The sequence below is a fragment of the Leishmania panamensis genome (assembly GCF_000755165.1).
Source record: "Leishmania panamensis strain MHOM/PA/94/PSC-1 chromosome 27 sequence".
Lineage (NCBI taxonomy): Eukaryota > Euglenozoa > Kinetoplastea > Trypanosomatida > Trypanosomatidae > Leishmania > Leishmania panamensis.
In genome coordinates, this window is record NC_025873.1 from 291,816 (window position 1) to 306,746 (window position 14,931).

Sequence of the window (14,931 nt, forward strand, 5' to 3'; positions counted from 1 at the left end):
GTGTGCTGGCATATCTCTCTTCCACACTATTCTGAATTTGCTGTAGGTTGGCGCTGTTGTTGTTCTCGCTCGCTCTTTTGCTGCCTCTCTCTCTCTCCGCCCCGTGCCACCATGAGTCACACAAACAAACACCACACGTGCACGCCTCGCTGTGTGTGTCTCTCTTTCTTTACCGCTCTCCCCTCTGCCAACTCACATTTCTCTGCTCCATCTTTCTGATCGTTGGCGGATTTGGCGGCTTTAGTATGGGCAGCCGTGGGTCGTGTGGTCCTTGTCGTCACCGTACGCTGAACAAGAGCAACGCAACTCACTGCACGTGCTTTCTCCCAAAAAAAAAAAAAACAGGTACAGAGGACGGGCCATGCGCATCTTCGCGAACGCATGTCCTCGCGCTCCGCACTGCCGCTATAGCTGCGGCACTGTGAAAGCTTCTGTGGTGAGACATAGAACCCGGCATCCGGCGTTTGTGTAGCCTTTGTGTGATACCGGTGTGCTGTGACAGGCACAAGAAGTAAACGTATTGTGATGGTATCGCACAGCGCCGCTTTCACACCCGTGGGCAAGTAGACGCTGTCCTTGGCCTTCTGGTGAGGTCTGCACTGCACCACAGTCATGTGAGCCGTATCACAGCAGGTGCCGCAGCTATGCTACGGCGTGGGGAGCCTTGTGGAAGGAACGCGTTCGACCCCCTTGGGCAACGGCTTCCTTGTTCACTCACGCGCTCCGACGCATGCTTGCATCCGCGCTGTTTCACGTGAATGGATTTTCTCAGTGTTCCCCTCTGGATGCATCTCTGAGCTTTTTTTCTTGTTCCTTGGCCTTTGGATGTTTCACATCACTCAGCGCATCGATACACACGTGCACGCACCGGCACGTGTCCCTTCTTCTTGGAGTGTCGCTTGGTCGCGCACCACCACCGTAGAGAACACATTCAGCCGCAAAGCAACGTGTGGACTTCCATCTCTGAGTATCCCGGCTATGTTGAGTATTATTCTCTTCAAGTTCAACTCAGCTAAGATGGCTGCGGAGTACCCATGCAATACATTAGTGGGGGACGTCAACACGCTCCCGTGCCGTGGCAGTGTCGGGGCGTGTTTGAAGTTAAGACGGAAGAAATCGCCCCATGGAGGGGCTGCGTGGTCGTCTCCTGGGTTCCTAAACACACGCGATGGTGGCTCCTCACAACACGAAGGAAGCACTCCACATGTATGCTGAGGACCCATGTCATCCGGCGCTGTAGCCATATGTATGCCTGTGGGCGCTGAAGCGTCGTTGCTGTGGATGAACATCGCTCTCGGTCACGGTATGGATCAGGGTACCTGTAACGGAGAGAACGGCGCGCACCAGACGCGTAAGGGCGTGGTCGACGTCAAGCGTTTGTGGCGAGCTGGAGTTGGCGAGAAGAGACCGGGGGAACACCGAGTGGACAAAAGACAAACATTCTTGCGCCAGTGTTGCTTCGAGTCAAGCTCACCTGTGCCTTCCCCTCTGGCGTCATTTGCTCTCTTTTTCTCCCGCAGAGTGTACGCGTGATGACATATGTCGCGCACCCCAACATGTTTCCTCGATCCCCGGACTGCCCCATTCCCTGAGTCTCTCTTCTTATTCCTTCTGCACTTCCTTTTTCGGCTTCTATGCACCCACTAAAAACTGGTGTCGGCTGGTCTGCCGAGGCGCCTCCATTGACTCTGGCTGTTGCAGTGATGTTTACCACGATGGTGGTGGTGGTGGTGGTGGTGGGTGTGCTGCGTTGTCCAGCACGCCGATGTTTGTGTTCCTCCTCTGTTGCTTTTCCCACCTCCATCCTCTCTTCATTGCTGTTCTGGTTCGAGCGCGTTGTCAGATCAGCCTTCCGTTGTTTCTACCTATCTGTCCCTTATCTGCTACGGTGTCTTTCTCTCTTGTTGCCGCTCTTGCTACGGAGCACCTTGGACACATGTGCGCCTTGCGCCCTACCTGCCTCGATGAGCACACATACCGACCTACGCGCAAGGCACGCATAACATGGAGGCACAACTACACAGATGAAGCGTGTCTGCAGTGCGTGAAAGCTGAAAGACGGAAAGGTGGGGGGGGGGGAGGGGCGGGAAGGCGAGAGACGAGGTCCGTGTTGGCCGGATGGCCACATACTACCGTCTTCTCCCCTCCCCGCTATCCCACTTCCTTATTGGATTTGGTCACACATGCTGGCAACTTTGGGGGTATCGTGGCCTTCGCTCTCGTTGTGCCTCGGGGGACTACCTGTGTGGACTGCCAGCCTCCCCTCGCTCTTTCTCCTTTTCGTATGCCTTCTTTCCTTCACATCGACACACTCGTTGCTCAGGCGCCTTGACCGTTTAGCTTCACCGAGGCCTTCGCCCTTCTCTTTTTTCTCTCTCTCACAACCCCATATGGCTTAGCACACGCTCGCGCACGGCTCTGCTCACTTTGCACGCATGCCTCTCCCGTGAGTCCCTCCTGTGTTTTCCGATCGCTTTTCATCTCTACCCACACAAACTCAGACGAAACCATGCTGCACGTCGTCCTCTTCAAGTTCGACGCGAAGAAGTTCGCGCAGGAGTTCCCGGGCGACTCGCTCCAAGAGGAGATTAAAGCAATACGCCAGGCTGAGATCCCCGGCCTCGTCGAGGTGATCATGAGTGCCAAGAACATCACCCCCTGGGCTGGCTACCAGGATGCCTCGGGGGGCTACACACACGCATTGGTGTCGCGTCACGTGAGCGCGACTGCACTGCGCATCTACGCCAATCATCCAGTGCACAAAGCACTGCAGGTGCGCTTCTTCAAGTGTCTCGCGGCGCCGCCTCTCCGCATGGAGCTCGACATTCATTCAAACCTATAAAAGAGGAAGAACAGAACCCCCGGGGTGTTCATTGCTCTGATCCACATAAGGCCTCACCCTATGCGTCCACCCACGTGAGTAAGCCCTGAGGTGAGACTCAACATGTGGCGTGATGGGCACCTCTCACAACCTTTGTTGTTGCCTTGGGGCACGTGTGCGCGTATCGATCAACAGCAGCTACCAAAAAAAAACGACTCGCCTGTATAGCAGCCATTGCTTGGCGGAGGGCAAACGTGATCGTACCAGTGTCAAATCTCGCTGGATATGAAGCTGATTTTAACAAAAGAGAGATGCGATGCATCTATGCGGTGACGACCTCCACCTGCTGCGAAACCACCTGTGTGCGCGCGTGCACGTCTGCTCCCACCTGCGCTCATCTGCCTGCGTGTTCCCCGACAGACTTCTTCAGCCCTACCGTCATCGGAGGTGATGCACAAGTTATGGTTAATATCTTGTGTGTGCGTGTGTGTGTGTGTACCCCTCCGCATGCGCCCCACAACTACCTCTTGTACAATGAGATCCACCTGGTGGTTGCTTCGCCCCTGCTTTGTGCACGGGACACCTCTTTCTCGTCTTGCCCCACCCTCTCTCCTTCGCGTCTCGCTGTTGGGTCGACTGTTGCTCCTCCACCTCCCTTTTATCGTTTGTATGTCGCTGTGTCTTGGACTTTCCGTCGACAGCCCCCCAAGTCCTGATCCGCATCACAACGGTATCAATCGCAGCAGTGTAGCAGGCGCACGCCTAACACGTACGCATATTCAGCACACGCCCCGCCACCCCCCTCCCCTCCAAAAAAAAGAAAAGAAACCGTCGGTTACGAAAGGCAGAAGAGACGTTCTGTTCACGTGTGTGTGCCCGTGACTTCTACTGTAAAATACGTTGCGCACAACGCCATGGCGCTCGATGCGGCCAATTCAAAAGAGGAGGCTCACGAGAAATCCTTGAACCCGCTGGTGAACTCGGTCTGTCAATGCGTGCATCTGAAGCTGAAAGGGCCGCTGCAACTGGAGAAACTATGCGAGCTGCTCAAGCGGGTACGCACATCCGTGCCGGGCCTCATCGAGCTTCACTTTGGCGAAAGCATGACGCTATCTACGAACAAGACCGACTCTGCTGAGGGCAATACGCATGCCCTCTTCAGCCGCCATCAGAATGGGCACTACCTCAGAATGTATCAGATTCATCCGGCCCGCATGGACCTAATGAATTACCTCATGAGCACAGCGGAGCGCCCGGCGACAGTGGTTGACTTTGTGAATGTCACCTCAAGTCTTTGACCAGGTGCTGATACACCATACGCACGCACACTGACAGATAGACGCGCGCCGTCTTGTACACCGCTGAATGGCGCAGAATAATAATAAAAAAGATGCCGATCGCTGAGATGTGTGCTCATTAAGTGACGCACACCCACACTGCGAGGCGCCCACACCTCCGCCCTATTTCATACGCATATTCAATAGTAAAAGACCTAATCAATGGAACTGCACTTCACAAAACGACGCTCACACGGCAACGAGAGAAAGACAGAGAGGAGGGGGGGGCATGAAAGGAGCAAATTGATGCGGGCAAGCGCAGAGGTGGTGGAGGTAGGGAAGAAAAGGTGAGGAGGGGATAAGGTGGCGCCTCCGCCTTGATGCGAAGGAGGGAGGTGGGTGCACTGGTTAGTGTGGAATCCGGGACAGGTTTCGGGCAGCACGTTGAAATGGTAAGTTGAGTCTCGAGAGAGGTATCAACACAACATGCATGTATTATATATACATACATATATAGGTTGGTAGTGTATATTATATTGGGGTGGGGGGAGGCAGCAGGAAAGAAAGGGACCCTGGGCGATACAGCAGTGCGCCGTGAAACGGGGAGAAAATCGGCCGATGAGGTCCCTCTGTTCGCAAGTCCTGCTGTGCACGAGATGCTTCGATTTTGTTTTTGTTGCTGTTTTTTTTTTTCTTTGTTGCGCACTTCGTTTTTTTTCTTTTTTTTCCTTTTCTCTTTTTACTGCGCCTCCTCCTCCGTCTCACGTGGGCCGTGCCTGCGTTGCTTCAACAAAAGTGGCTCGCGTGCCACCTCGGCCCTCCCCAAGTCTTTCTCTTGCTACTCTTACTCCTATTTGCTCTTTGAGAATGGCTACGTGTGTTTCGAACATCTCCTGCAGTGCCCATTGCTTCGCTTCCTGCACGCTTTACTTCGTTTCCTCAACGGGGACTACCTGCGAAGAGCCGCTGATAGATTATCTTCTTCTCTTCCGCTTTACTTCTCGCTCTTTTCCACCCCGCCTGTACGTTGTATGACATTACCAGCGGTTCTATCAGGCTACGAAGCGCTTAAACAGACGGCAAAATAATAAACACCGACGCTGGTCCTGTAGCCGCCACCGGTAGTAGACAAAATGGGCCGCACCGCAGAGACTTTCTCGCCGCATCCATGCACACGCGTACACGCGCCTTAGCATCTGTCGTGGGCTGCAGATACCGTTTGTTTTTTACAATAGCAAGTGATTCTCGATTGTCTTGCGCTACTCCGATCTTTTTAATGTTTCCCTTTGCTTTTTTTTTCGCGAAGAGAAGAGGCTTTGTTGCACACACACAGGAAACTTTGATCCCTCTTCGCCCCTTGCTTCTTCGCATGTGCGTCTGTAGGCACAGCTACTCAGATATGCGGATGTGCACTGAATTGTGGCGGGTCCTATTCCTGAAAGAGGTTCTACAAGAAGATAAATGAAGCGAAAAAAATCTGAAAACAAGAAAACAAGTGCGCCTCTTTTGCCGCGTAACTCTTGTGCAGCTTTGGCGCGAAGAGCGCGCGCCAAAGCTGTACAGAATGCCCTCGGCCGTTTCTATCGGCCCCCTTCTTCTACTGCCTCTGAGTGTCGTACCTGCTAGCGGCGGCTTGATTCGTGCACTGCATCATCCTCGCTCTTTTTTGTTTGTAAAATCTTACCTCCCCCCCCCCTCCGACCACCTTCTCTTCTCATTTCCGGCATCTCCTCTGCACAACCAAAGAATTTCCCACACTCTCGCTAGAAGCCACTCCCTCTTCTCTTTTCTTCCTCGCTATAGTCTCGTTTCCTTTCGCCCCCGTCGTCGTGCTTTTTGTCTCTGTCAGCCACCTCCGCTTCATACCTCACACATCGGCCGGCCACATTGACACGTTCGTTTCTCGTTCACTGGCAGCGCGTTTATACCCTCTTTGCGTTTCTTTTCTTGTGTCTCGTGTCGTTGATCTTCTTTTTGCCACGCCCAGCCCATTTATCTCCAAGCGCCTCCTCCGCTTTACCAACTCTCTCTCTCTCTCTACAAGCAAAGATGACCGCTGAGTACGACTACCTCTTCAAGCTGCTGCTCATTGGCGACAGCGGCGTCGGGAAGTCCTGCCTGCTCCTCCGCTTCGCCGATGACAGCTACACCGATAGCTACATCTCCACCATCGGTGTCGACTTTAAGATCCGCACGCTGAACCTGGACAGCAAGGTAATCAAGCTGCAGATTTGGGATACCGCCGGCCAGGAGCGCTTCCGCACCATTACGAGTAGTTACTACCGTGGTGCGCACGGCATCATCATAGTGTATGACACGACAGACATGGAGAGCTTCAACAACGTCAAGACATGGCTGAGCGAAATCGATAAATACGCAAGCGAGAACGTGAACAAGATCCTTGTCGGAAACAAGTGTGATTTGGTCACAAAAAAGGCTGTGGACACACAGATGGCGAAGGACTTTGCTGACTCCCTTGGCATCCCATTCCTTGAAACGAGCGCTAAGAACTCTACCAACGTTGAGGAAGCCTTTATTCAGATGGCCTCTGGCATCAAGACTCGCTTGGCCGTGAGTGGGGAGACAAAATCTGTGTCGCGTCCCAACCTACAGAACCCTCCGGCGCCAAAGAAAGAGGACAACTGCTGCTAGGCGCTGCGAGAAACCTATTCAATGCCCAACCGACAGACTGCCGCAGAGTCGAGGGAAGTGCTTCGTATGACTCTACTTTCTCTGTCGAGCCGACAGCCGTGAACTTGCCTGTGATCTTGGGACACGAACACAGAATGCCAGAGAGGTCTTCGATATGCTCTGCTTACTGCGTTCTGCAGGTAAACGAAAAAGCGTACGAGAGTGCAGCGCTATTCTTCTTGAGGTGCATTTGAGTGTGGCACTGACAATTGCCGTCCGCTGAGCGAGAGGCGCAAGTGCATGCTGCCTCAACGTCACTTCAACATGAGCGCCTGCGGTATGCGTGTGTGTGTGTGTGTTGCGTGGCTGTCCCCATTAAATACCCGTAAAGGCAAACGCGAAAAGGCTGATACGCAAGCAGTCATTCACACAGTATCACCACACACGCAGAACATCATTGCTTTCTTTCTTTGTGTGGGTGCCTCGTCGTTGTTTGCATGTAGGTCGAAGCCCCCCTCCCTTTCTGTCAGCCACGTTCTCTTTGGGAGTACGTGTGCGTATTAGCCCCCCCCCCCTTCACGACTCTACGACGCATCTTGCATTCTTTTCTGAGCTTCTTTCTCTCCTCTCTCTCTATGTTCCCTTGCCTCACGTTTCTTGAATGCGCTTAGGGGCTTTTCTACTCGTCACCCGCAACCGCTTGCCCCACTCCGTGTCTACCCTTTTCTCCTCATCGATTTTCTCCCTCTCTCTTGCAGTGCATCTCTCTGGGCTGCTATGTTTTGCTTCTTGCTTGTCGTTTGTGTTCACGTGGCGCCGCGCACTTTCCCCACCATTCGCCGCCCTCACGCTTCTCTTCTCTATGCGTGTGAGGCTTCCACTGTTTCGCTGAGTGCAAGAAGAGAAAAGGATGGAAGCGCGTTGAATAGGGAGTGGGGAACTGGGCGTGTGCGTGCCTGCATGATGGCAGCGGGCGCGAGCGCAGTGGCTGGTCTTTTTCTGTAGTCGTCGCCTTTTCCTCTGACATTGGTGCCACATTCGGCTCTACTGTTTTCTGACCCGGAGGAGGGGAGGGTGGGGGGTCGAGTTCGTTGCCGTGTAATCTGAACACAAAAAGGGGAGAAGGATCTTTTTTTAAAAAGTGCGTAGAAGTGCTCAGGCATGAGAGAAGCTTACTGTGGTGGTGGCGGTGGTGGAGGCTATGCGTCCCTCTGTCGTAACCAGAGAGCTGCGGAGACCGAGCAATGACAAAGAGGTGCTGGAGGGCGATGCTGTACAGCCACAACACGAACTCTCAAAGGCGGATGCACACGCACACAAAAAGGGGCAGTCGTGGTCGAGACAAGCGGGAGGAAAAGAGACAGCGAAGCGATCAACGCGTTCTTTTTGTTTTCCTTTTTATATCCATTGTGGCGCTGATCGCTTCTCATCTGCCTCGTGTGCACGCCTGATTCACTAGTCAGATCGATGACTTAGTGAAGCTCAGAGGACGCTCACCTGCAAAGACAACCCCCCTTTTTTCTTTTGCTCTCTCCCACACGCAGAGCACCCAAGCACAGGGAGGAAACACCAATAACAGAGAAAAGCAAAAGAAAAAAACAGGAACTATTGGAGGCACTTCGTGATGCAACGAACCTGTGGAATGAAGGTCATGTGGCGGCAGGTGTGCTTGCATGTCCGTGCGCGTGGGCGTGTGTGTGTGCAACATTTTGCGAGATTCACTCATGCCAGTTCCACTGGCTCTCATTCTTCCTCGCTCCACGACCTCCTCCGCTCTACAGCCTCCCCACACAAGCATTTCCTCCTCCTCTTTGCTTGTTTTCGGATGAAGCTGTTTGCCCTTCTGGGAAGAAAGAGTGACGAGTCCTCGTTTGTTTTATTCCTCTTCTGAGGATCCTCTCTCCGTCTTCAGTTTTCCCTGGTGGCCTGTTACTGTTGTTTTATCGCACGCGACAGGTGCTAAAGTAAAATTCTCTCTCTTGTGCTTCTTTTTCCTGTTGAGGCTTTTCGTTTTGGGGGTCCTCTCTCATCCCCTGCACGCTTGGGCGCCCTTCCTCTTTGCTCTTTTCCGTCCTTCACTTCTGTGCTCATTCATCTTGTTTCTGTTGTTTTTCCTCTTTTGTTTGCTCTGTTGTCGCTGCCAGCATAGGCGAATCTGTGGACGCACACGTCTCTGCTTCTATGTGTGCTCGTGTGTGTGTGTGTGTGTGTGTGTGTGTGTGCTCGTGTGGATTTGCACCTCTTCGTGTTATTCGTCTCCCCAATAACGATGAGAAGTGCCACTGCTCGAAGGCGACGGCAACGAAAAAAAGAAAAGAAATCGAAGGAAAAATATGACGAAGGAAACCCAATACGAAGATGGAAGCTCACGTCAGCAGTTCGCCATGATACGCCGCCACTCATTAAGGTGCAGGGCTCGTGACTGTACGCGTGTACTGAGGCGGAGAAAGGGAAAAAGGATGGAAAAGAAACAGTGATTAAACAGAGGGCAGGTTGACAGTACGGTAGTATGAGGTATATATATATATATACGCGACGGTGTTTTCCCTGACCCTCTAACACCTACCGCGGGCTCCACCCCCCACCCCCCTTCTCTCCCCTCCTTTGGTGCTTGATGGGTCTCCTTCAGGAAAGCAGGTTAACAACAAGGACAGCGACAACAACAACAAAATGCGTACACGCCGCTCATAGTGGCGAGGCGGCAAGTAGAAAGGCTGGGAAACACTTATGCATGCAGAAGCGGCGATCCCCCCCATCCGCCTTCATTTTGCTCTTTTGCCGGTAGTGACTGTGTTCTTCGCGATACTTGCGCCGTCTGCATGTCATTGCTGCACTCACAAGCGGCTTCACGTTCCCCTTGATCCTCACGCATGCACTCTGCCGTTCTCTCTCTGTCTCTCTGTTGGTTTTCCACCGCACCATCGCGGCGTTCCCATATCTTCAGCGCTGAAGGCTCAACTCTCAAGGACAGGCAAGAAAAAAAAGGGGCAACCAGCCGAGCAACAACAGCAGCAGCAAAACAAACCAAAAAAGCGTCTAGGGAGGAGTCGACTCCTGGTGGCTCCTTCGTAGGCTGTTCATCGGTAACGCTTCCTTTTAGGGCCGCGATTGCGCACTGTAAAACACAAATGATGGCGGGATCACCAAAGTTGGTGCTCGGGAGTTTGCATAATATCAGCGAGCGTAGCATCTTCTTTATCCCACTCGAGAATGATCGTCTCGACTTGAAGACCGTTAGCACAGCTCCCCCGTCGCACCGCAGCGTACTCCAGCGCAATGGTTTGGTAGCAAAGGTGTGCGTTGGCGTAACGCTTTACGAAGCGTGGGCCCCAACCACCTCGCCGCCCTCGTACACGTCACCAGGGGGCGAGACGTGCGCGTCCGACGCAGCCGATTCAGTGGGGCAGCACACACTATCCGCAGCGAGACGAGAGGAGCTGTGTCGTAGTGCGTTGGTGTACGCCGGATTGCTACATGATAGATGGGATGGGTTAGTAATTCCAGAAGAGTTCGCGGCGACGCCGTGGCCAGTGCACACCGAAAAACAGTACACGGAACTCATGGAAGAGCTGATGATACGGAAGGCTTGTGCCACAGTCAACACCTCAGGCTTCTGTGTACCTGTCTTGTCCATTGACGAGTTCGTTTACAAGCACAAGGGAGTGCGAGTATGTCTTGGTGTGACGTGGATGCCGCGCTACCCGCAGAACCTGTGGCAGTGGGCGGCGCAGTTTGCGCAGTCTGGCCACCGCGTGCCAGAAGCATCGCTCCTAGCGCTGTTACACCACGTGACGGCCGGCGCACTCTCACTGAACACGGCCATCAGCACGGCAAGCAGAGTGAATGCAACACCTTCCTTGTTCGTTGCACTGGAGAAGGTGCTTGTGTACCCGGCCGCGGAAGTGGTAAAGAGGACTGCGAACAAGGCTGACTCAGATGAGGTGGGGAGAAGCTTCACGTTTGTATTATCTACCGGCGCGTTCAAGTGGCGGCAAGCAGAGCCATATCCTGACAAGAACAGCGAGAGAAACGCGACTGCACACTTCTGCAAAGAATGTCGGATAAATCACGTGATCGTCCCTGAGGCGAAGTTGTTGCTTTATCGTCCGCCTGAGGATTGTTCTCCAGAGCCGTATCCAACGAACGGCAACGCGGCCGCAAAGCGGGTTGCCTGGGAACTTGGAGTCGTGATCTACCTCCTCGCCTCTGGCGTTGCTGGCACAGGCAACGCCACCGCCGTCACATCTCCGTGCCACCGTAGCTCCCGCTGTGTTCGCCTGCGCGAGCTGGCGCCGCTCAACTCAGCGGACCACACTCCTGACTCGCTGTGGAAGCGACTGCGGCAGGAGCTGGAGCGCCGTGGCTACAGCAGCACAATCGTGACCGTAGTTGCACAGCTCCTCTCGCTTGACCCCCTTACGCGACCATCGCTGAACACGGTGGACCATATGTTACAGGAGCTCCAACGTCCAACCCCTGTGCGCCGCTTTCCGTTTGCTCTGGGCTCGTACAACCTGCTGCGGATGCCGAACCCGACCGACGTCAGCCTAAACCCCGGCGCACGGCGGTATACCATGGAGGGCAGATGCGTCTTATGCAAAAGACAGCGTGGGAGCACGGCATCGTGCGCCAAGGGCAGCGACCACATACCGGGCTTGTCATCGCCGTCATGGTCTGACGAGGAGCTTCTGCCTCAGTTGCCCGGCATGCACTCGCACTACATCACCTTTCTTTATCCTTTATGCGGGTCTAGCGACGCGCGTCGGCGACGCAAACTAGTGGCACTGGCCTTACAAATCCCCCACGGGAGCACCAAAGCCAGCAGCAGCATCGTCCGCGACACCGCGCCACTGCTGGACAGTACGCTGCTGTTTCAGGTGTTTGGTGGCTTCGCCGTGTACGAGCGGGTGCTGGATCTCAACACGAAGGGTCAGGCCTTCTACCGCGTGACGGTGAGGGAGGTGCTCGTCCCGTACCCAAGTGAGGGGCTGCGCCGCTCAGAGTTGACGCTGGTTAAGCTCACAATCGATTTCTGCGGCGGCCTCCCGTGGCCATCCTCCTGCACAGAAATTTTACAGAAAAGCGGCCGTGTCTCCCGCAGTGCTCCATTGGGCTTCACTGGAGCCCAACACGACGTGGAGTGGTTTGGCTGGGTTCTTCCTGGTGAGCGCTTCAGCTTGCCAAACGGAGGTCATTGGACGGCGCCGCGCGATGGCGCCTTTGTGTTCTGGTTCAGCTCGGACCTGCGGCCAACGGATCGTGACCGCTACTTTGCCTTGACAAGTTTGCGCGCTGCGACGCTGGCAGCAACGCTGTCGCGCACTGTGATGCCTGATTCACTCTTTCGGCTACACGCTGGCGACAAGGGACGCGTCGGTAATCTTCTGGGGGGTCGCGTGGTGAGTGTTACCCGACCTAGCGCTTGCCTGAGACGCTTCAGCGTGTTGCGGGGCAGCATACTGCACCGCCGCTCGTGCGACAGCGTGGCAGACATTGTCCTGCCATCGACAACGCGCGAAATCGTGGAGGAGGGGGAGAAGATGGACACCCTTCCGGCGCATGGTCTGCTGTCTCTCTACGCCTTACCGGTGCAGAATACGCCGGAAGAGCCACCGAGCAATGGGCGACGCCGGCCCAGCAGCATAAAGAACAGGGTGCCGTCGCGCTGCACTGCCGCGTTCCCTGCGGGGGTTATCGATGCCGTTGAGGCAACTGCTGAGGCACAGAGGCGCTCTGATGCCACCCCTACTCTATCGCTCTTTCGTCTGGCGAGGGGCACCTCGTACCGAGACACACCCGCCACACATCCGCTCCATCACCCTGGTCGTTGTTTCGAGACACCAAGGCCAGATGCGTGCGCCCGTGCCGACCGCACGAAGTCGTTATCACCGGACTTGGCAGAGACATGCAACCAAACGCGCTTGACGGAGCGCAATGCCACCCAGCTACCCGTGTACCACGACGCCAGCGCCAACCGCGCACGAGCCGTGGCTGCTCCTGAGCAAAGCACCCCGCCCGCAGTGTCGCACTCCCTCATCTCTGGGCGGAAGAAGACGTGCGAGTTACATGCCATGACGGTCTCCTTTGAAGAGCTGCGTGATGCGGCAGTGGTGCAGTCTCAAGCTGGCGCGCCGTTAAGCGTTGTCGCTGAGCGTCCTGTCTTGAGTGCAATAGCGTTGGCACAGTCGATGCCCTTCACGCAAAGCATCAGTCGCAGAGGCTCGCCGCGACCCTTGAAGCTGCGCACTGTCGCTTATTGTGGGACGGGGGAGGTAGGCATCCAGGAAACCTCCTCGGCGACGACGCCGAAGCTGCCACCGATTAGCGGCGCCCAGTCTGCTGGACTCCGCGACATGCATGTCAACGGCGTGTGGCTGCCAAGCGAGACGGTAGATGCGACATTCCGTGCTCTGACGTTCTGCGTCCTCGCCACCGGTGAGCACGGTTACATGCACCCACCAGTGAAGATCTCTACAGGGGTGGCGCATGCCATCCGTGCGCTGCCGGGCGCGGCGTTCTTGTCCTTTCTGTCGAATCAGGTGCCGCTGCTTCACCACAATCATCCACAGCTGGACGCGGTGGCTCTCTCGCTGATGCTACCTCACCACGGGTTCACGTGCTACGCTGCAGACGGTACCCTTTTGGGAGTCCTGGCACTGCGGTGCAGCACCAAGACTGACCCAGACGCCACGGCTGGCGAGTTTGAGCTCGTGACGCACGCCAGCGCGACGTGCCGCGCGAAAAGCGATGCCTTGCGTACCATATATGCGTCGTACGTGGCGGGGAATGTTGGAGCTGAAGCGCATAGGAGGCGAGTCAGTGTCAGTGCAAGCAAGGCAAGAAACGACGACGGCACCGCGGACGGAGAGCCCAGCCCTCTGCGCCACATGTCCTACGTGCCGCACCGTGCGTCAGGTAATCGAAATAGGTGGGCCAACACCCCAGAGAACCAGACGCTGAGCTTTACGAGTGCCCGGCCTCTCGTGGGCGACTTCACTCCAAGCGAAAACGGCGACATATCGCTGTCTCCGACGCAGGGGACGGACATGGCACTACCGGCGTGCTGGATGGACTTTGACGAGGCGTCCACGGCGCTTCTGTTTGCAGACGCGGAGCAGTCAATGTGGGTGCCGTACAGGATCGGTGAATAGTCGTACGCAGTGACGCCGCCAGCGCTCGTCTTCTACACCTTTTGCCTTTGGGCCTCCTCCTCTCTCCCTCCTGTTGTTTACACGCGCGCACGCACCTTTTCCCGCCCTGCCCTCATCTCCCTCTTTTTAGAGGTCATCCTCTTCTCTGTTTGTGTAACTCGGGTATCCCCTCACCCGCATCATCTGTGCCCCATACTCCTTCCGCCCGCTTTTTCCTTTCGTACTCTCCCATGGCTTTCCACCCACCCGCCCACTCCCACCACCTTGTTCGCGTTGCCCCATGCTCGTAGGGATCTTTTTCGCTGTCTGCTTGAGAGTGTGTATGCTTGCAGCTCTGTGTCGTCTATCGATGCTTTTCGGCTCAACGACGGAACAAGCGCTGGGTGACACCAGTGTGTGTGTGTGTGTGTGCTCATAGAACCCTGTCACTCAAACTTTCTAAAAGTAGGCGAACTTGTTTCATCACCCCACACCCTCCCATTGCCATCATCCTCGTCGAACATGGCTCTGTGGGTGTACGTGTGTGTGTGCTACACCGCTGCGTGTACGTGGCCTTTAGACTCCCGCCTTTCTGTTTTTTTTCTTCTGCTCTGCGTGTGGGGTGGAGGAAGGAAAAACAGAAACAAACGGAAAGTGAAGAAGAGTGCGGCCTCCTCCCCCTCCAGTCGCCTTCACGGCTCCGCCATTGCGGCAGCGCTCTCCTTCACTCGTATTCTTGATCGTCTCACAGAGGGGCTTTTCTTCCGTTGCTCTTGCACATAACTCACGTGTGCAGCGCTGCTTCTTCTTCTCCTCCCCTCCCCCTTCTTGCCAAACTCCACATAGATGTGCAATGGGTTCACATATAGGACTGTTAACTCACACCACGTGCAGCGGCGCAGCACGTTGCACGCACACGCCTAAGGAGAGAGGCAGAGAAACCGGCGTGCGGACATCTGTGAGCACACGCGGGTGCAGATGGACGTACTCGTACGTAACGACGGGTCTGTGTGCTGATTTCTGCGTCTCGTGTGCACAATACACAGCTCTTCCCTCTCCCCCCTCCTCATCT

General features: G+C 55.2%; 4 protein-coding genes across 4 annotated transcripts; all 4 read left to right on the plus strand.

Annotated features, from left to right (window-relative positions):
* Positions 1 to 2,509: 2,509 nt before the first annotated feature.
* Positions 2,510 to 2,842, plus strand: LPMP_270740 (hypothetical protein; the record flags this gene model as incomplete). The annotated part of the gene is made up of 1 exon (XM_010701861.1): positions 2,510 to 2,842. One exon carries the CDS (start codon positions 2,510 to 2,512, stop codon positions 2,840 to 2,842), a length of 333 nt encoding a protein of 110 aa, XP_010700163.1.
* An 893-nt stretch (positions 2,843 to 3,735) lies between these two features.
* LPMP_270750 (hypothetical protein) lies at positions 3,736 to 4,119 on the plus strand (the record flags this gene model as incomplete). Its single annotated transcript, XM_010701862.1, has 1 exon — positions 3,736 to 4,119. The coding sequence occupies one exon, from the start codon at positions 3,736 to 3,738 to the stop codon at positions 4,117 to 4,119; it is 384 nt and encodes a 127-aa protein (XP_010700164.1).
* A 2,028-nt stretch (positions 4,120 to 6,147) lies between these two features.
* On the plus strand, positions 6,148 to 6,750 carry LPMP_270760 (small GTP-binding protein Rab1, putative; the record flags this gene model as incomplete). The annotated part of the gene is made up of 1 exon (XM_010701863.1): positions 6,148 to 6,750. One exon carries the CDS (start codon positions 6,148 to 6,150, stop codon positions 6,748 to 6,750), a length of 603 nt encoding a protein of 200 aa, XP_010700165.1.
* Positions 6,751 to 9,857: 3,107 nt separating this feature from the next.
* LPMP_270770 (hypothetical protein) lies at positions 9,858 to 13,880 on the plus strand (the record flags this gene model as incomplete). Its single annotated transcript, XM_010701864.1, has 1 exon — positions 9,858 to 13,880. The coding sequence occupies one exon, from the start codon at positions 9,858 to 9,860 to the stop codon at positions 13,878 to 13,880; it is 4,023 nt and encodes a 1,340-aa protein (XP_010700166.1).
* Positions 13,881 to 14,931: the final 1,051 nt, after the last annotated feature.